Raw genomic sequence first — 20766 nt, forward strand, 5'->3', positions numbered from 1 at the left:
AGCATGAGAGGCAGCAATACAAGCTTACTTCCACTGCCCTATTACTGTGCCTTATTACCTATTGGAGGAATGATAGGGAAGGCTGAGAGGATGCTTCAATCTCTTTGCCAATTCACTCCATAATTACTTTATTTAGTCTACCAATAAGGGCACCAGTTGTCAGGTCTCTAATATCACAGCTGTTGTGGAGATCATATTGACAAATGTAATTTTATCACATAAGCCTATGAACTCCTAGGAAAGAAAAGTTTCTTGTTTTCATATATGATACACTGCCGTCAAGAAGAAGAAAAACCCACAGAAAATATATCATCTGATTTTTTTTCATCAATTTATAAAAGGGATGTTCTTCATTGTTTCCATGAGTCATCAGCTGACCTTTAAAGCTGCCAGAGAAGTCTGACAGTTTTGTCAGGCAAGCTGGATTTTTTGTTTTATTGTCCTTTCATTTTATGTAATTTCAAGGCTATTGCTGAACAATATTTATGTGTGTGGAACCATCTAAGTTCAACTCTCTCCTGCCAAAAAAATTTCAGACAATTTAATCTATGCAGGATTATCACTTCTTGTGGCAAGAAAACCAAAACAAATTGAAAACTGCTGCTTGAAAATTATTAAGAATGAGCAACTTTACCAGTCCTTTCTGTTAACCCTCAATTCTTCCATCCCTCCTGTGATGGGCTGTCACCCCTGGGGTGGTCTGGCAGCTGTGAGAACTGCTGGGCTCCCTCTAACTACTCAGTTGGGTTGGCCCTGCTCACACTGCTTGGGGACCCAGGCCCTGTTATCACCCAACATGACAGCAGATGGCGCCACACAGCCAAAGTGAGCTACCTGCAAGAGCAGCTGCACCCAATCAGAAAATTTCCTAGCTTTCCAGACTCACCTCCCCCCATCCCCACTGGAGTATAAACCCAAAATTATACCATCTTGCGCTGCACGGGGAACTGTACAGCGCAAGCTCATAAAATTCACCCCCTCCCTCAATGTGGAGAGGAATATGCACCGGCTTTTGCCCCATACACTTCACTGGTGTTGATAAAGCAAAAACAAGCTCATTAACTACAAAAGATAGATTTTAAGTAACTATAAGTGATAGCAAACAGATCAAAGCAGATTACCTAGCAAATAAACAAAAAATGCAAACCAAGCTTAATATACAAAATAGACTGGATATGAATTAGCAGTTTCTCACCTTAAGAGATGGTACAATCAGGCTACAGATTCTTAAGAGGCAAGCTGCACTTGCTTATAGTTTGGAATCCCCAGGTGTTCCATTCATAGGCTAAAAATCCCTTTAGCCTGGGTCCAACACTTCCCCCAGTTCAGTCTTTGTTCCTTGGGTGTTTCCAAGAGTCTTTTTGGGCAGGGCATGAAGAACACCACATGATGTCACTCCCTGCCTTTTATAGCTTTTGCATATGTCAGAAAACCTTTATTTCAAAGCTTGGTTCCCAGACCAGTCTGTAGAAAAATACTGACATCTCAAGATGCAGTCCAGCATCATGTGGTCTGATCACATGTCCTTGTAAAGTCATAGCAGCCATTATGGGGCAGCTGTATGTAGCGTTCTCAGGAAGGCTCCCCAGATGGGAGATAAGTTTCTCAGATGGCCTATTGTTTTTTCCTAACGGCCCATTACCCAGAATAGGCCCTTCCCCACCCACTATTTAGACTGAAAGAATCTCTAGTGGGCGTTACCCAGGTGTAACTACATTTGACATAGAGCTACATAGTCAATATTCATAACTTCCGATACAAAAATGATACATGCACACAAATAGGATAATCATATCCAGCAAATCATAACTTTTGCAATGACACCTCACATGACTTACCTTGCATAAAATACATTACAATTATATCATAATCATATAATAATAATATCACTGTGAAGAATATTGTCACACCTCCCTCTCCTCCCAAGCCAGTTATCCAGCTTCTAAATCTGTTGTTTCATTTAGTTTTGTGTGTTCCAATCCTACCAGTACATAATCTTCTTCTCTAACTTCATGATACTTTCTCCTATTCAAGGAGTCTCTTTCTCTTCCTTTGATAGTCTATTCCACCATTTCTAGCACAGAAAACATATTACTATCAAAGAGTTTTGGTGACAACAGCATTTACAGTAGCTTTGCTCCAGAACTTTTGTATCTTTCTGGAAGTATACTCAAGATTTTCTTTGTCAACATTTTATAAGTTTTGGGTTCCCTCATTTGTTTTTTCTTCAAAATTATAACTGACCAGTTCACATGAGTACCATTGGTCCCTCTGTTTTTGAGGAAATGTCAATGGCTCATGTTCTCAAAGTTAAAAAATATATATATCTCCACCAGGTAGGGCACTTATTCATGGGGATCTCATCTTCTAGGCTTAAACTCAGTAAAGTATTTCAGCTTGCTGAAGTGCTTTGCTGAATCAAGGCCCTATTGCATAATTTCTTTGTTTTCAAAATACAGTAGTGACAAGTGTGTTATCAAGTACAAAATAACTCAAGATCACTTCTTTTTTTAAAACAATGTTTTATCAGAATTTTTGTAGCACACGATACAATATTGTATTTTATTCAGTACTAACACTGTAAGAGACAATTTGTTCACGGAAAGATAGGCAGAGAGAAAGATAAAATTCAACAAGTTATGGGCAATGTATTTGTTTAATTTCAGTGGTTACCTTGAAAATTGTAAACAAGGGGAGCCAAATTCTGCTCTGTTTACCATTGCAAATCTGAGTAACACCACTGCCTTCAGTGGAATTACTCCAGATTTACCACTGTAATTGAGAGCAAAATTTGTACATTATATGCAAAGGAATTTCAATATTTTTCATATACATATATTTTGTACATAATATAATCCTCTACTATAGTGAAACGGTAATCCCTATAAAGAAATAGTGGCTGATTCTGCAAACTCTTATTCTTTTAATTCTTACTCACAGAAGCAAGCCAGTGGAAAAAAATATTCTACTCCTATGAGTAATGGTTAGTGCATGGTATCCCAAGCCTTTTCAATCTTAAAACATATTTTGTGGAAGGTTTTAAATAGTTTGGATTTAGGTTGCTGCATCCTGGTTTGAAAATGAAAGATTCAAAGATAATTTTAATTAAATCAGTTTTCCTTGTGAAAAATAATCAGTCTGAAGTTCTCAACGTTACATGAAACAAAGCCCAATAGAAGATTACAAGTCAGCTTAAACTTTGTTCAGGGGTTAATTAAACTGCACGGTTAAAAAATCACTCTGAACTTTGTTCATGTCAAACTACTGCTTTATTTATTTTTTTATTTGCTTTAGCTAAATGAGCAAAGATGCCAGTAACTCTTCCAGAAGAAAAGCAAATATTTAGAATAAGGGATGTATTCACTGATGTACTATACTATGTCTGCATTTAGAACATTTTAAAATTGTACATGATGTGTCTTATTTGGCAACAAAGTCAGAGACAAATTAGAACTCAGAAGTGCCTGATTCTGCTACTCGTGGTCTCAAAACACAAGAGACTAGACTAACCCTTTCTTTGGACTTGAGATGAAATCCTGCCTCCGTTGACGTCACCAGGGGTTTTACTACTGACTTCAAAGGGGCCAGAATTTCACCCTTGGTCTCTTGGTTTGAGTACCCAGGAACTGTCATGCTCTAATCTTGACCGATACTGAATCTTTTTGTGGCCTTTAGCAAGTCGTCTAATTTATCTGCCTCAGTTTCCCCATCTGTAAAACAGAACTAAAAATACATCTCTCTTAGGGGTCTTTTGAGGGACTAGTTCTGAAAGTTGTCGAGTGCACTCAACTCCTACTGGGAGTACACTCAACACCTAGTATGATCAGACACTAATTTCTTACTTTAGTTCGTTTATAAAGCATTTTTCAGTATTTTAAAAGTGTGTGTGTAAGAAACAACAGTTGACAGGGCTTTACACTAGCTGGCAAAGACTCTGTCCACCTATGTAATTATGAAACATACAAAAGCACAGGCTGAAACTACTATCAACCTCATCTGAGAATTAGTATATCTGTATATCCTCTTCCTACCTATACACCCCCAAGCAGTTCAGTTTGACCAATAAAATGTAACCTGTAATCTGTTATTTTCAATGAAAGAGGTGCCTATATTTCAAGTTTTATATTTGTTAATATTAGAGATTTTTCCTTTTTATTTGTGAATATTTGTTATCTGCATGTGAACAAACACTTTCACAATAGAAAATAAGAAAGGAAAGGAGTGTTAATCTAAATAATTATAGGAACATATGATTTACCATACCTGATCATACCACTGGCCTGCCAAATTTGATATTCCTCATTCAAAAATAACCAATAATTGATGTTTCAGAGAAAAGCAAAATTAAAAAAAACTACACTGCATGTAGCCAATTGTGCATTACTTATGTAATATCTCCTAATCCTGTGCTAAAAATCCTTTCTCTAAAAAAATATTTTAAAGATTATAATTCATTTTCCTTAAAATATAGATTAATAATTTCAATGATTGGAGTAATGTCTGTTGAGATGCCCCATCTCCTGGAAGCCTGAATTTCTCTCACTACAAGGGCATGTGCCTGTTGTGTGTTATTTTCTACATATGTGTGAGATGTACAAATGGGAGAGAGATTATATAAATGAAAGAACATCTGAGTGCTCAACTAAAATAGGATTTACAGTTCAAAAAAACAAAATTAAATTATTTAATTATATAAGACCTTGAAGAGACAGTAGTAAAAATCAGTTCTTCAAATTAAAAGCTATTTCTGGACAACAGTGAAGCAATATGTTGACCTAGTCCTTTTTTTTTTTTTTTAATGAAGTTTCTTCTTGTCATTAAACTTTTTGATGCATTGAAGCAGAATATTTTAAATTACATTTTAATTCAGTAGAGCTAGAATTTGAACTGCTTAACAGGCAACAGCCAGACAAATACAACAGCTAAGAAAAGATTGCTGCTGCTCTACAAAAGACATAATCACGTTTTCTTTTCAGGAAGTAAAGGTAACACATGTTTCTATCAACAATACCTGTGATATTTAAATGACAGGACAGTGCGTGAAGAGATTAATATTGAAGAGACAGAAAATAACTTTAGACCTTTGTTTTGGCAACTCAGCAGTAAAGCAAGATTGGTACTGGAAGAATTGAGTTCTTCATGCCAAAAATGTGGTGCTTTTATGGCATACAAATACAATCAAATTTATCCAAACTAAAACCCCTTCATGAATAAAAATGCACAGAAGGGGAGCTTTGATTTTGAAAGTGGCAGCTGGGCAACCTCCATTCCACTGCATCATTCTTAGCTGAAGGAAAAGCTAAAGGGCCACAGGGTCTGTTTCCCTCCTTGATTTTTGTAGCAGTTAAGATCCTTTAGAAAGAACATGGCATAATTGTGAGTCGATCTCAGCCATTCCAGGGGTCCCATACTACTGCATGGATATTGGCTAGCTTTGTGCCATCCACATGCTCCTAACCCCTCTACAGTATGTTAATTATGTAAAAGGAAACTTGTTGCAATTACAATGTGTGTTGCATCACAACTTACACTGCTCTGAGGTGGAAGCATGCTGCTTCCTAACTTCATATCCTTTGGCTTTACACCACCCAATTAAGCTGCAGAGGGGCTAACCATGATGAGAACGAGGTATATGTTGGCTGGGGGATGTAACTGAATAGCTACCTCTCTTATCTGCTCAACAGAACTTTCACAATCTGGCTGTCCTATGAACCATGCAGCAGAGGCAGGTCTATAGCCCACATACTGTCTATCGAGCACATAGACCTTGATCACGTACAAGATTTATATCGGGGGTGATATGGCTTGCCTCTTATCAACCTATGTGAATTTGTACAGATAACTGTCATTAACAGTAGGAGAAATTACATGTTTGTTCCTGGACAGGGAAACAGACACCTATTAGCTGTATTAAAAATATTGCTTATTAAAAATACTTCCATGTCCAGAGTGCAAGAAATTAAAATTTAGGTTGGATCCTTTTCTGTATTTTGTTTCACTGCTGGTACAGTGGGTGAAATCCTAGCTCTACTGAAGGCAATTGCTAACCTCCTCTTGACTTCAGTGGGGCCATGATTTCACTCCACATGTACATTTAGAAAGAGATGGTTATAGGAATATTTGCTCAAATCACCTACAATCCCCTGAGGACTCAGTGTTGCAAATGAACAGCAGCATAAGAGCCAGCTGAGTTCTGTCCGGCTGTCTCTCAAAGAGGCACTGTTCAGTGAAGAAGCTGTAAGTGGCTTTGCGAGTGTCCATCTTGCCTCACTGCCACATCTTTGAGGAGACACAGGGAACAAAATGGTGCTGATGAGAATGGATCAACCCCTCGAGACGTGTGATGATTTCATAGTCAGGGAGCACAAGGCTGGTAACGCTAAGGCCCAACATATGCGAGACCACCTCACGGAACTCTGCCAGCTGCAAGAGCAAACAAACAAATCAATCATTCAGTACAAGGGGAAGGCTGGAAAAACATTTACACACACACACACACACACACACACACACACACACAGAGAGACAAGTAGTACATGTATCAGGGATTCAAAAATTATGTAATTGCTCCTTACAACTTGAAACTTTTGTCATTGTTCTTCTGCATAATTAGAGATTTTAGAGGACTAAATGGCTGGGGTGACTGGAGACTGGACATAGAGTCTTCACCTCTAGGTTTAATAGCGGAAAAAAGTCAAAGTCTGTTGGGCAGCCTGTGTTTAAAGGCAGGGGTTTTTGGTCCAGTTCCAAGTGGACAAGTGTCCACATGAAAAGTCACCATCAATATTGTTGGCAGTCACGGCAGGAAAATTAGGACAACAGCAGCTATGACACTGCATGAACACGGGTGACACATCTGCTGAGTAAAAATGGCCCAGGTCTACGTAGTTGCTTTTCAGATTAGAAGCACACTTTAATAAAAGCTATGAGGCAACATTCAGACATCTTCTCTCCCTGATTAGATTTTCTAACCAAGCTAGTTTAGCACTAAGGGAAAGGAGAAGCATTAGCAGATGTGCCTGAACTTGCAGCTTCTAACTTACCCATATTGCCAGGCTGCAGCCCTCGGCCAGCCTCTCCCAGCTAGTTCTCTTTAAATTACCTTCATTCAGCTCCAGCCGCTGGCACCAAAAGTATTTCAGACAAAGTAGAACTCAAAACAACATCTTTATGATATTGTCCTTTCCACCCAGGCATCTCTGCTTTTACATTCTTCAAATCTTCCTCCACCACTTGCAGGACAAGTCAACCCACCTGTCCTGTCCTGTCTCTCCTATGCCAGAAGAGGCCAGCAGGTAAACCATCCTTGTCCTGCTAAGATCTCTGCATTATGATGGAAGAGCCATAGTATATACTGCCCTCCTTCCCAGAACTTGTCCTGATTGGAGAGGAGAGGATTCTAGTTCCACCCTACACTACTAAGTCATGGTCCCAGACCCTTAAGCAAACAATAATCTGGGTTCTATCCCAGAAACTGAATTTTACCCTTAGACCAATTCCTTTCCCCCCTGCATCTGCCTCTGCTATTTCCTAGGCCCTCATCTGCTCCAGAACTTCTGGAATCTTAAAGGGGCATGTCAACGGTCAGGGCTTGGCTGGACTCAATCCTCACTATTTCTTAAAGGGACAGAACACCCTGTTACGTCACCCATATCTGTCTTTGAACAGTGAGCTAGGTGGTTTTGCTCTTGGGATACTAGAGGAATTTCTGTCATCATGGGCAAATGAGATAGCCCCCCACAACACAACACAATTAAAAGAGAGAGTAAGAGAGAGAAAGCCTTCTCCTCCACAATTTCTAAATGGTATATTTATTTATTTATATTAGCAGCAGTACACAGAGGTCCCATCCAAGATCAAGGCCCCATTGTAATAGAAAGGGTACAAACACAGAGAAAGCTAGAGTCAGGCCCTGGAGAGCTCACAATCTAAACCCCCTTAACTCACTGACAATTAAGCTGTAAAATAGAAATACACTCCCAAAATACACAGGTTGCCCCTCCTCCCCCGAATGGAATCCAGGACATTAAGGTTATTATAGCATACCTAAACCAAATTCAAATTAAGAAAAAACAAATGCAAAGGCCAGATCCTGACGACTTTAGTCAGGCAAAGTCTCACTGCAGTCAGCAACAGCTTGTGTAACTACAAACGAGCAGAAACCGAGTACAGACCTTCAGGATTTACAGCTAAGTTCAGAAAAATAAATAAATCAAATCATCATAAAGTACTGAGGGATCTTAAGGATTCAGCCTGGTAATATCTGTCCTAAGTTAGGTCCAAAAGCTGTGAAAGGAAGGTTATAACAACAGGTTAGACAAATGCAGCACTGGAGGGGTCTCACATTTGAAAGCACTCTTCCCAGTGACTTCAGGGCCGAGCCCGGAGGCTGTAGCTCAGACGCGGCGGTGGAATGCTGCAGCAGCACGGTGCAGAATTATGGATTTTTTAAAGGGCTCACTCAAGGTTGGCTCCAACAGGCTGCTAAGCTGGCATCTGTCAACCAGGACCTCAAACATGTTTTTTTAAAAAAATCTGGAGTGCCCATGTAGTCCTCTAGCTCTGGGATCCATGAGCCAGTTGGCCAGGGAGCATCCAGCAAGAGTAGCTCCTCATGTTCCTCCTTTCCTTCCCCCACTAACATCCTCAAAGCGCCTGATCAGATTAAATCCTTCCTGTAGACGAAAACTAGAAGAGGCTCCTCTTGCATCCTACTTTGGCCAAGAGGATACACTCAAGAGCCACATAGGAAACTCTCTTCTCCCATGGGATAAATATGATGCCTCAACAGCACTTCCAGTCCAAGCTGACCAACATGCTCAAGACTGAGCTTGGTGCATGTTTGTTGTTCTCTGTATCAGCTGAAATCTGTTTTTCATCCTTTCCTTGAGTTGAAGTAACAGCCTTTATTTTTCAAATATTGCCTTCACTTTTCGGCAGGCAATTCCACTGTAATAAGCCAATTAAGGAACATGTAAGTATGCATGGTTTAGCACTGTTAAATGCCAGAATGAAGGGAAGCCACAAACTCTCAAAGTATGTCTACACTGCCATGCAAGCCACAGAACTGCTGACACAGGCCAACCGTAAGTGTTTTACTGTAGCATAAACATACTCTCAGACTACTACTCTGCTTGATTTCAGCTAGTGGAAGATGCATATAAAAGGATATATAGAAATCTCACTATTTCCTTCCTTGTCATGGAGGAAAGTTACTGGCATAAATGGCTACATTTAAGGAACTGTAAACATTTTAGGAATTTAGAGTAGTCACATACTTCGTATCTACTCTACCCTTCTGTACACAGTATATCCATCATTTTCTTGGCCATCCTCTTATTCTTCCCCTGCAAACTTCATACTTATATCGTCTCAATCTCCTCCTTACAGCTTATTTGATATCACACACTTTGGTCTCGCTCCTGATGACATCATTTCACATATGTGCCCAACAGGTCACCCCCTCACTGTCCTCAAATATATCATTATAATGACATTAAGTCTTCTCAAGTGCCTCTCTTTGGTCACCCATGTCTGTGAGCCATACAGAAAAGTTGGATTTACCATGTTTTGTATAGTTGTTCCTTAAATAACCTCAGTAACTGTTTATCATAAATCACTCCCACTTATCTTGCTCCAGACTTCTCCTGTACTCAGCAGCATTGCTTGCAGTTCTCTGTCAATTTCTCCATTTGCTGCTAACAAATCATGAAGGTACTTACCCAGAAACCTAACTTAGGCACTGGCCCTCAATGTTAATATTCATCTGTCTTGGTTCTGTGCAAGTCAACTACATGACTTCAGCCTTTGTTTTACTCATTTTGAGGCCATACTTTGTTAGTTCCCTGTTCCAAGAACTGATTGTCTGGATCAAATCTTCCTATCAGCCATTAGCGCAACATCAGAACAGATCAACTTCATACTACCTATGAAGTCTGTCACAATTATGAATACTAACAGATTAAGCACTGATCCCTGGTAGAGCCCAACCTTCACCTTGAAACCCTCCGTTACCCAAAGTCCATCTGCTCTTTATTATCATGGAACCATCATAAAAACCCATAACGATCTGGACAAGATCCTCTGCTATCCCACAGAATCATAGCAGAAGTCACCTAGGTAGTATGTTGAATGCTTTTTCCAAATTGAGGAAAGCCCAAATGTACTCGATGTTTCCCTCCAACTTCTTTACCACTACTTGTTTAGCAATGTACATACCATCTGTTGTTCCTTTTCTAAAACCAAAATTATGCCTTTCTTAAAACGGGTTCCACTATTTGGCAAATGCGGCTATCTATGATTCTATCTCCGTTTCATGCAGTGAGAAAAAACTTAAATCCTTGGTACACCTCTACCTTGTTATAACGTGGTCCTCGGAAGACAAAAAAATCTCACTGCGTTATAGGTGAGACCGTGTTATATCAAACTTGCTTTGCCCCCTCCATTCCTTGTTCCCTGTTCGCCCTCTCCAGAGACCCCTGTCCCTAATCACCCGCAGGACCCCACCCCCTACCCAACTCCCCTGTCCCGACTGCTCCAACCCCTATCCACCCTCCCCACCTTCTGACAGGCACTCACCGGCAGCAGAGCAGCCCAGCCCCAGCCTGCTCCACTCCACCACTTCCCATCCGCGGTGCTCCGCTTCCTGCCGTCAGTGAGTGCAGAGAGGTTGGGGAAAGGAGGCCCCCCGTACTCACCTGCGGCGGGAAGTGGAGTACTGCGGCTGGGAGCTGGCGAAGTGGAGCAGGCTGGGGCCGGGCTGCTCTGCTTTCACTGCTGCTGGTGAGTGCGGGAGGGATCCCTTTCCCCAGGAGTCCTCCCCTGAGCGACACGGCTGGGGAAGCAGAGCGGGCTGTTCCCAGCCCTCCACGCCACTCTGGGACTGTGGCATCCCCAAAAGTGCCCTCCCACAGCTCCTGACCCCCAGACCCTGGGGGGGGGATCCCCTGGCCACCCCTGAGACCCTCTGCCCCTTATTGAACCCCTCGGCCCCAGCCCGGCCCAGCCCCCTTAACACGCTGCTCAGAGCAGCATGTCAGAGCTTTACCGCCTTGTATGCGAACCCGCGTTATATCGGGTGGCGTTATGTCAGGGTAGAGGTGTACTTCGAACAGTCGTGTATCTCACCTTTTGTTTGTATATCAGTACCAGTATGGACGTTCTCCATTCTCTTGGCATTTTCTTCTCTTTTTAAACTGAGCACAGGACTCACCTGAGCCAGCATACACCAATCTCTCTCAAGTCTTTGATCATCTCTGCCATGACTTTGTCTAAACCTGTTGCTTTTCTGGATGCAATCTTCAGCAGTGCAGCCTTGACGTTTGCCTCTGACAAGTCAATAGATATTCAGTGTAACTGTAGCTGTGTCGGTCACAGGATATTAGACAGACAAGGTGATGAGATAATATCTTTGACTGGACCAACTTCAAAAGCTTTTCTCTCTCACCTACAGAAGTTGGTCCAATCAAAGATATTACCTCACCTGCCTTGTCTCAAGTCAATAGATAAACACTAAGAAAATCAGCTTTCCTGCTAATGAATTGTAGCAAGAAAACAGGAAAATTTGTTTTTCGTTCAAGAAAGAGGTGAAAAGAGAGCTGACTGCCCTGCAGAGCAAAATACATTATAATAAGCTGACCAAAGAGCAACATTGCTCTCCTTGCAAAAGTGCTAAACAAGAGACATTGTTAAAATAGTCTGAATAAAAATCAAAGTGACAGGTCAAACAAAAGCAACATAAGGAGCAGTGCAAATACACCTCTACCTCGATATAACGCTGTCCTTGGGAGCCAAAAAATCTTACCGCGTTATAGGTGAAACCGTGTTATATTGAACTTGCTTTGATCCACTGGAGTGCGCAGCCCAGTCCCGCTGGAGCATTGCTTTACCACATTATATCCAAATTCGTGTTATATCGGGTGGCATTATACTGAGGTAGCGGTGTATATACTGAAATATTTCCTTAATGCTACAGTATGTCTTGCCTGGAGCAGAACTACAAATTTGTGTTCCTAATTTGATGCACTGCTGTATGTGTTTCATGAATATTTATTAAAATTTCGTACTAAAATATTTAGTGACTAGAAAAAAAATGAAAATTCTGCTTCAACTTTGCAAACCATCATCATCATCATGACAAATATCCAAGGGTCATGGCTTTGTGGCAAAACAAGCACCACCTGGGTTTATCTCTGGCAAGGAGTTTGAGTGGTCTGGCTGCATATTCAGCATATGTCCATCACTGGCAATCCTGTTCCGTCACCAAAAATTTTGGTGGCCACATGATCTCTGGCCATGTGGCCAGAGTCCTTGGTATACACTTCAGAATTCATTGGTTTTCCATTCTTACATGTCCATACCAAGAAAGCTGCCAAAACTGAACTGATGCTGATGGAGGGATTGCTGGATTTGGCTTTGAATATACTCATGTCTGATTTTGCCATGCCATTTGATATGGAACAGCTGGTGGAGATCACAAGAATCAAAAACGTCAATCTGCTGTTCTTCAGCTTTCCTCAGTGCCCACATTTCACTTTCATACAAGAGACTTGGTATAACTGGTTGTTATGGGGTGGACTAGGCCCAAAGGCCCCCTGCTGGAGGCTTCAGGTTTCTGCCACACCTATCCCAGGAAAGGAGCAGTGGAGAGGTCCTTCAAGCAGGTTAGAGCAGCTGCAGGGGAAGCAGCCAATCAGGGCCCAGGAGGACCATATAAAAGGAGATGCAGAACAGAGCAGTAATTAGTTGCTGCATGAAGCAGGAGAAGAACAGATAGCAGGCCTGGCTGCCGGAAGAGCTGTAGGACTACAGACACCTAAGTCTGCTGGCAGGGACTGGGGGAGCAAGAAGCTACAGGCTGGCTGCTAGGGACTGAGTAAGTACTGAGCCTAGGCTGGGCTACGGAAAGATAGCATCACCAGGGAGGAAGCCTTGAGGATACAGCCTCATACCAGGGCTGGAACATTTAAAGACTAAAGCCCAAGGAGGGTTACAAAGAGACACCATCAGAGGGGTACTGAGATAGGCCCTGTGGACTGTATACCCCAGAAGGGGTTTGTGCTGGCTAATGTGCAGACAGTGTGACTCAGCTAAGTCACTGAAAACCCTCCTGAGAAACAATGAAAGGAGTCTCCAGACCTAAAGAATGCAGACACGCCCAATAAGAGGGGGCACTCACGAGAGGTGCCGACCCCATTACACTGGTTCTACAGATCTGTCGCTTGGTAGCAAGCTTGATATCATTATGCCCCATAGAGGACACTCAAAGGCCCAAAATATGGCAGCAGCTGCTGCTATAAGAGCATCTGCATCTTTCCGGCATCCTCTTTTGAAAACAATACAACATGGAAAATAAAAGCAAGACTGTTCGGCTGAAATATCAAAAACTGAGACTAGTATTACACATTGTATGAACTTTCATTTAAGGGTTTCTTCAGATACAACAAATTCTTTAGACACAACAAAACCTGGCAGGGGTTTTGACCCTTGTGGACTCTTCTAACCCTATGATTGTATGATTCTATTATTTCAAACTTATCGCACATATGCAGAGTCCTAAATTTCACTTCATCCAGTAACAATTTTCACTAATAATTAGAGAATAATAATCTCTATATAATCAATATTTCTGATGCAGAAATAAATAAATTCACATTATATTTTCTTTACCCTCAGCCCAAGAAGAAAGTTGAAAAGGGTCTTCAGCCATGGATAACAGGGAGAGCCAAAGGAAGCTCACCGCACACAGACCAAAAACTGAACCAAGTGTGGTGACATTTACATTCCTATCAAACATTAAAATATTGCATTTCAGTACTTGAGCTGAATCAATATCAAAATAAAATATATTTGGAATTTTCTTTGTGGCTGATTGTGTATAAAGGCCATGTAGGGATCTCAACAATTGCTTTGAATGCTCTTTAGACTGATCTTATTAAGATAGATGATATTAGATTTAATAAAATGCAAGTATTATTCTGGAATATGCAATAATGACAGCTAAAATGGATATGTGTTTCTTCTCATACAGAGCTCTAAGAGATTACAGGCGCTGGGGGGAGGGCTGCGCAGCAGTGCATGGCTTAGGATTCCCTTTGATGCTGTGGGAGGTGGCGGGGTTGGCAGGCTCCCTACCCAGTTCTGCATGTTCCTGCAGCTCCTAGGGGGAGGAGTGGCCAGAGGGACTCCGTGTGCTGCTCCCACCACAAGAGCCAGCTCTGCAGCTCCCCCTGGCCGGGAACCACAGCCAACAGGAGCTGCAGGCGTGGTGCCTGCAGGTGCACGCAGCGCGGAGCCCCCTGGCCCCTCCACTTAGGAGCTGCAGGGACATGGCAATGGGAGCCGGGGAGCCTCCGACCCCAAGGTAAGCACCACTCCTTTGCCCCAACCCCCAGTTCTGAGCCCCCTCCCACACACACAAACTGCTACCGCTGCTGGCCACTGCAGAAGTTATGGAGGTCACGGAAAGTTACAGAATCCGTGACCTCCATGACAACCACGCAGCCTTACTTATACATATTATCTCAGCACTCTCCCCTACCCTCAAGCTTTGGCCTCTGTTTTCAGTTCAAGCAATATTTTTCTCTATAAATGAATGCTTTCCTTCAATATTTATTTTATTATTATACCTGCAGATATATTTTTGCCTTAACTATGCTGCAGCCTCTATTCCTTCCACACTCGTTCCTAGGCCCAGCCTCCTTGCCCAACCAGTCTCAGTCTCCTCTTTGCCTCTCTCCCCTCCCCCCCCAGCTCCTTGTCCACTCTTAGTGTTCCCTACCCCCAGCCAACTGGCTCCCAGTTGCCTAGTCATTTCCCTCACTGGATCTAGTCCCAAGCTCCCCTCCCCACAAGCTCCCTGTTTCCCTGTCCAGCCAACATCAGTCTCAGTTTCTCTCCTCCCTCTCCAGTGCAACCAGGCTCCTTGTCACAATCTACTCTTTTTCCCCTCCCCTCAGTCTGATGTTTGTCCCCTGTGTATTCAGATCGGATGGCTTCCTCTTCCACACTGCATGGGTGGCCCAGCAGTAGGAGGAGGATCACTGGGAGCACAGGAGAGACAGGCTCATAGTTCCAGTGCCTGGCCCAGAGCAGCTGAGAGCAGCTATTACAGGAAAAGTCCAGTCTGGGCTGGAGCATGCTCAGTCACTTCGTGGGGATGGTGCATGTGCAGCCCAGTCACAGAGGCAGCCATGAGTGGCTCCAACATGCTCAGTGATTTTTAGTTCCTAAAATCTAAGAATTCTCTATTGAGCATATGTCAATTGAGATTTTTTCAAACATGTAACCCTTCATGAAAATCTGCCCAGATTTGGCAGAGACAGCAAAAGGCTTGTTCCTTAACATAAAGGACAACTCCATGCTAAATTTCAAGTCCCTGTTTCAAAGCATGGGAGCATTACAGCTTTTCAAAGATACTGTTGCCAGGATTCTTTTTTGAAAACATGACCAAAACAATCATTTTACCTAGCTCTGTTCCTGGAAATGGGTGAACTGTTTTAGCTGAAATTTTCCCATAAACTCAAAACAGTCTTATAGTGGGAAGTGTTGGGAAACCTCAATAATTGTCCCACCTGTAATAATCAAACACAAGCAATATGTAGTAGCAATAGATGCACATATGCGACATGCAACAATGCAATTGGTAGCTTTAATTTTGCACCTTCCAATGACCTCTACACTCTCATTCTGAATTCCAAGATAACAGTATAAAGCATTTATTTATATCTAAACTTTGGAAGTTCATGAAGTATCAGATCTTAATGTCACAAGAGCCTGATACCAGGACTCATGCAGCTGAGTTTCCTCATGTGAGCCTGGGTCTAGCTGCTTCAACCTTCAGATGACAGCTTAAATGAGACAAGCTGGGCTGTGGAAGAATTGTCTGATTGGCTGGCTGGACCAAATTGGCTGAAAGGAACCAACAGGTCTGCATTTACGCTCACCAACAGATCGCTGGCTGTTCAACACTTACACCCTGTGATCATCCTGGCCTGCCTTGTTTCCAGCCTTGTTCCTGTCCTCTCCAGTCTGCCCCAGCCCTATTTTTTTGCCTGGCTTCTAACTCTGGTTGTGACTCCTGGCTCTGGTGATGATCTTTGGCTTGATTCCTGGTTCCTAACTCCAGCTTTGGCCTGTGACTCTTGTCTCCAGCTCCAATGACTGGGTCAGACTGCCCAGGTCCTGATCCTGACAGATTGAACAACCCCCCGACCCAAAAAAGAGAGGATTTTATTCAGCTTTTGGGATGGGCCCCCCTAAAGCCAATGTCTCTTTATTGGAGTTAGTGCGTACTCTGCTGACTCTATAGCGTGCAAGATCGATGCCCGGCAGGTGCAGAATGCAGGCTGCAGGCCACTAGTGCCATTAGTGATTCAGATCCATCGAGAACCAAAGTTTCCAATGCCTAACAAGCTTGATGGTGACCACAGAAAATTCCGTCAGTTCTTAAATCAATGCCACCTCTTGTTCCTGCTGTACCTACAGTCGTCTTCCACCATTTGAACCACGGTGAGACTTCTTAGCCTGCTGTTCCGGGAACTGCTGGTCTGAGCTTCCCCACTGCCTGAGAAATCCAGTCCCCTAACTGAGTCAGTTCAAGGAGTTTGCCCAAGCCATGTCGGTGATCTTCAACCATCCAAATCACAAGCATATAGCAGAATCCAAGTTCCAGATCCTCAGGCAGAGATGCTGGCCATTTGCTAACAATGCTGAAGATTTTCAGTGCCTGGTGACACAAAATGGAACAAGGTGCTAACACTTCTAGCTTCGTCTAAAAAATGAAATCAAGGATGAGCTGGTGTGGCTAGAACCCCCCAGCTTGTCCAGGCTCATTTATCAACCTGTCCATCGAGATTATCAATCGCTTATCAGAACGCCACCAAGAAAGAAGAATGGCTTCTCAACCCACGCCCAACTTAACAGCTCCAGCTAGTCAACATCCAGCATCCACCCTACAGCCTGAACTCATGCAGGCTGATATGGCCCAGACCCACTCTGAAGCAGAGAAGGCCTGATATTAGGCATCAGGTGTCTGTCTCCACTGTGAGGAATCTGAGCACTTAGCCTCGACTTGCCCCACAAAGGCCTGTTCTGCATCTTCATCAGGAAATGCCAAGTCCCACTCCCCACATCTGTCCACCATAACTAATCAGAGCCCAACTCAGCTTCTGCTTAGTCCACGGCATTCTGTCACATCTGAGGCCAGCTTGAAAGCACTGATTGACTGGCATCTCCAGTAGTCTTATGGACTTGGTCTTCATTTGAATGCAGTGAATCCCAACTCATAAGGCCTTAGCTGATCTAAGAGAATCCATTGACAGATCACTCCTCATCAGGTCCCATCATGCATGATACTGCACGCTTAGAACTCACAAGTCTTCAGGGCCATCGCAAAACTCTTCTGTTTCCACAATTTGCCTACTGCTTCTGGCACAAGGTTTTAAATTCCCGGTAGAGCTCCTTACCTCATCAGCATACCACCCACAGATCACACCAATGGATAGACCAAAGCAGATCTTAGAGCAGTACATCTAGTGCTTCCTGAATTATGACCAGCATAATAGGGTCTCCCTGCTGCCTTATGCAGAGTTGGCCTACAACAGTTCGATCCAGGCCTCCTCCCTTACAGAGCCCATTCTATGCCAATTGCAACTTCCATCTCTGCTTTCATGTAGCATTGACCACAGACTCCCTGGCCACCATCTGCATCACCTGCAACAAGAACTTATTGAACATCTGGAAGCCACCAAAGTAACCTACAAGCATTATGACAATAACAGCTGCTAGGATGCACCAAACTTTAGTGTCAGGGACAGGGTCTTTATATCATCTCAGAATCTGAAAACAACCCAACCATCAGCTAAGTTGGCTCACGAATACTTAGGTCCATTCGATATTCTTGAGCAGGTCAACCTGGTGACACTCAAGCTTCAATGACCAAAGTCAATGAAGACCACTCCATTGTTCCAAGTCTCTCTCTTAAAACCTTACCTATATAACCCTTTCTTTGGTCAATCCAACCCACCGCTGCTGCCCATAACAGTCCCTGGACAAGAAGAGTACCCTGTCTGACAGATTCTTGACTCCAAGCAAGTTTAATTGCTTGGTGGACTAGGATGACTATGGTCCTGATGACCCGTCACGGGAACCGGTAGAGAACATTCACGAATCAAGATTAGTATGTGATTTTCATTGGGTCCATCTGAAAGAAGTCCAGAAGGTGCTCCTGACAGGGGATTACTGTCAAGAACTATGGCATTGAGTTCCCTTGACAGAGCCTAGGGCTAGCCAGTTCAGCATTCAGGAAGGTTAAAGGTTAATGAGCCCAGCTGGGCTGCAGCAGAATTGCCTGATTGGCTGGCCCACCTAATTGGTCAAAAGGAGACAAAAAGATCTGCATTTAAGCTCAGCAGGAGCAGCAGTTTGCTGGCTGCTCAATGCTTACACTCACAACTGCCATCTCTCCTTTGCCTGCCTTGTTCCCAGCCTTGCTCCTGCCTTGTATCCAGTCTTGGCTCTGACCTTGCTCCGGTTCTGCTCCAATCTGCTCTTGCCCTGTTCTGAACCTGCCTCAGTATTCCCCCACCCCTACTCTCCTGTCTGGTTTTCTTCTCTGGCTGTGACCTCTGACTCCAATTAGGCTCTGGCTTTAGTCCTTGGATTGATTTTTGACTTCAGCTTTGGCCCAGGGCTCTGGCTACCAACTCCTATCCCTGGCATTAACCACCAAGCATTGCTCAGACTCTAACCACTAGGTCAGACCACCCACATCCCAGTCCTGATACCTGGTTTGTTGAAAGAAAAAAAAAGTTACCTTTGATATATTTTAAAAATATTTTTGAATTTCCCATGAATCTGTCGCCTATACATGGCAAAGTGACTATGTTTTACTGGCTGATAAATATGAAAAATGGAACCCATAACAAAGAAGTTGGAGTTCTAAAGTATTTTTTAATCTAACTTCTCCAAAATGTGGCATAAACTGAATACTTAGTGGCATACAGTGACACAAAACGTCTTATTTGGCACTCTTTTGGGATGAGTTGCATAACTCTGATGACTTTGCCACTCATGAATAATGCAGCCACCCCAAACTCATGTCAGTAAAATTTTAATACTAACATACATACATGTTTTCAGAATGGCAGTATAATTAGTCCAGATACCAAGTTCTCACTTTCCAAATGGCATCTAACAATTATCACATTTATACCTACCTGCCTTTCTCTTTTTGATACCTCTGCCAGGGTTGTTTTAAGTGCCTTCAGTTCACTGGTAACTGCTTCCAGCATACTCTTGGCCCTTTCTTTATCCTCCTTAGCTTCATGCTCTGTAAACTGTAGTTCTGATTTGACACAGATCAGCTGCTTCTCAGCCTTCTCCTTCATCTTTTCCAGCTTGCCTTGAGACTTGTTTAGTTCCTCAATGGTTCTAGTCTGTTCTAGAGTTTTGACCTACAAGATCAATAAGAGGACTCTCAAGTTCTTCACATTGCCATTTATGAGAACCCTATAGCGAGATGGCTATTCTAGAATATATTTTTTTCTGCAGAGCTGAAGATAGTTTTTTGCTACTGTAAAGCAACAAATATTTTCACAAGAAATTCAGAACTAGTGTTTCATTTAAGTTGAAAACTTTTTCTCCCAGGTTTGATAGAATACATTTTTTGAAGACAATTAAAACAACACACATTGGAATGTGTTCAACTGTAGCCATGTTGGGCATTCCACATCCCATAACACTAACTCCAAGTCTTCTGGACTGTATTTAGAGCTGCTATGTAGTACATACTTAAAGGTTAATGACAGATTCCAAAATAGCAAAGATCTCTTGACTTTATTATACTGCTTTCTTTGCCACATGGACAGATTTCAGTAGTTCACCATTAACATATGTTGTTATACTTCATAGTTAGTGTTCCATGTTTTCAGTTTTTACTGATTTTCACCAATAAATTATCAGGTTTTTTAATTAAAGGAGTTCAATTTTTATTGATTTACATGTGTTTATCAATTCTCTCTCTCTCTCTCAAACCTTATTTTTGTTAAACACTGACGCTTTAAGTGATTGTTGTGTCCTGCAGCTCTGAGACTGAAGCAGTTCTGCAGCGTAAAACACAGAACACACTCACGGTTGAGGCTGGAAAAATCAAACAACGTTAGACTTGTGCTATGATTGACTCACAAGGAGATGCTGCCCATCTATTTCTTTGTGTGCGCTAAGTGCAGCACTGATATTTAAACAGCCAGTCCTCCACAGATAAAGATAAGGTAAACCTGGCGTGAAAATGCAAATCTATGCCTGAACAACAAGAAAATCAGTGCATAGAAACTTTCAAGAAAAAGACGGGAGTGAAGAGGATGCATTGTGCTGCAAGTACTGCAACACTGAGGTCAGTGCTCATGCTGACAGAATAAAGGAGCAAGTTGAAAACAAGTGACACAAGAAGCTTAAAGAAGAAAGGGAGCTTCTGGATAAACAGTCAATATCAGGAGCTTTCTTTCATTAAAGCTCTAGTGAGAGGACGCAGCATGATTGTGCCAATGAATTTGTGTGTGCTTTGTTTCACCGGACAACCACTGTTAATTGCTAAGGGCCCTACTGTTGAGTTTGTGCAACAATACTGTCCAGCAGCAAAACCCCTTGCTAAAGCAGACCAGCTCACTCATAAGTATCGGAAAGAAAAGAACAATGCTTTAGAATCTAAACAGATGGAATGAATTGATGGAAATGTGGTGCCTAGGCTGATTTTTGATGAGTCTCCTC

At 42.6% G+C, this 20766-nt stretch overlaps 1 protein-coding gene across 1 annotated transcript in view; it reads right to left on the reverse strand.

The window, feature by feature from the left end:
* Nucleotides 1-4285: 4285 nt before the first annotated feature.
* CCDC170 (coiled-coil domain containing 170) overlaps nucleotides 4286-20766 on the reverse strand; it is an 88159-nt gene continuing 71678 nt past the window's right edge. Inside the window, 3 exon segments of the mRNA XM_050949569.1 lie at nucleotides 4286-6288; nucleotides 6291-6423; nucleotides 19218-19454. Coding sequence (XP_050805526.1) covers nucleotides 6224-6288; nucleotides 6291-6423; nucleotides 19218-19454 — 435 coding nt within the window. The 3' untranslated portion in view covers nucleotides 4286-6223.

Source organism: Gopherus flavomarginatus, chromosome 4 (genome assembly GCF_025201925.1).
Source record: "Gopherus flavomarginatus isolate rGopFla2 chromosome 4, rGopFla2.mat.asm, whole genome shotgun sequence".
Lineage (NCBI taxonomy): Eukaryota > Metazoa > Chordata > Testudines > Testudinidae > Gopherus > Gopherus flavomarginatus.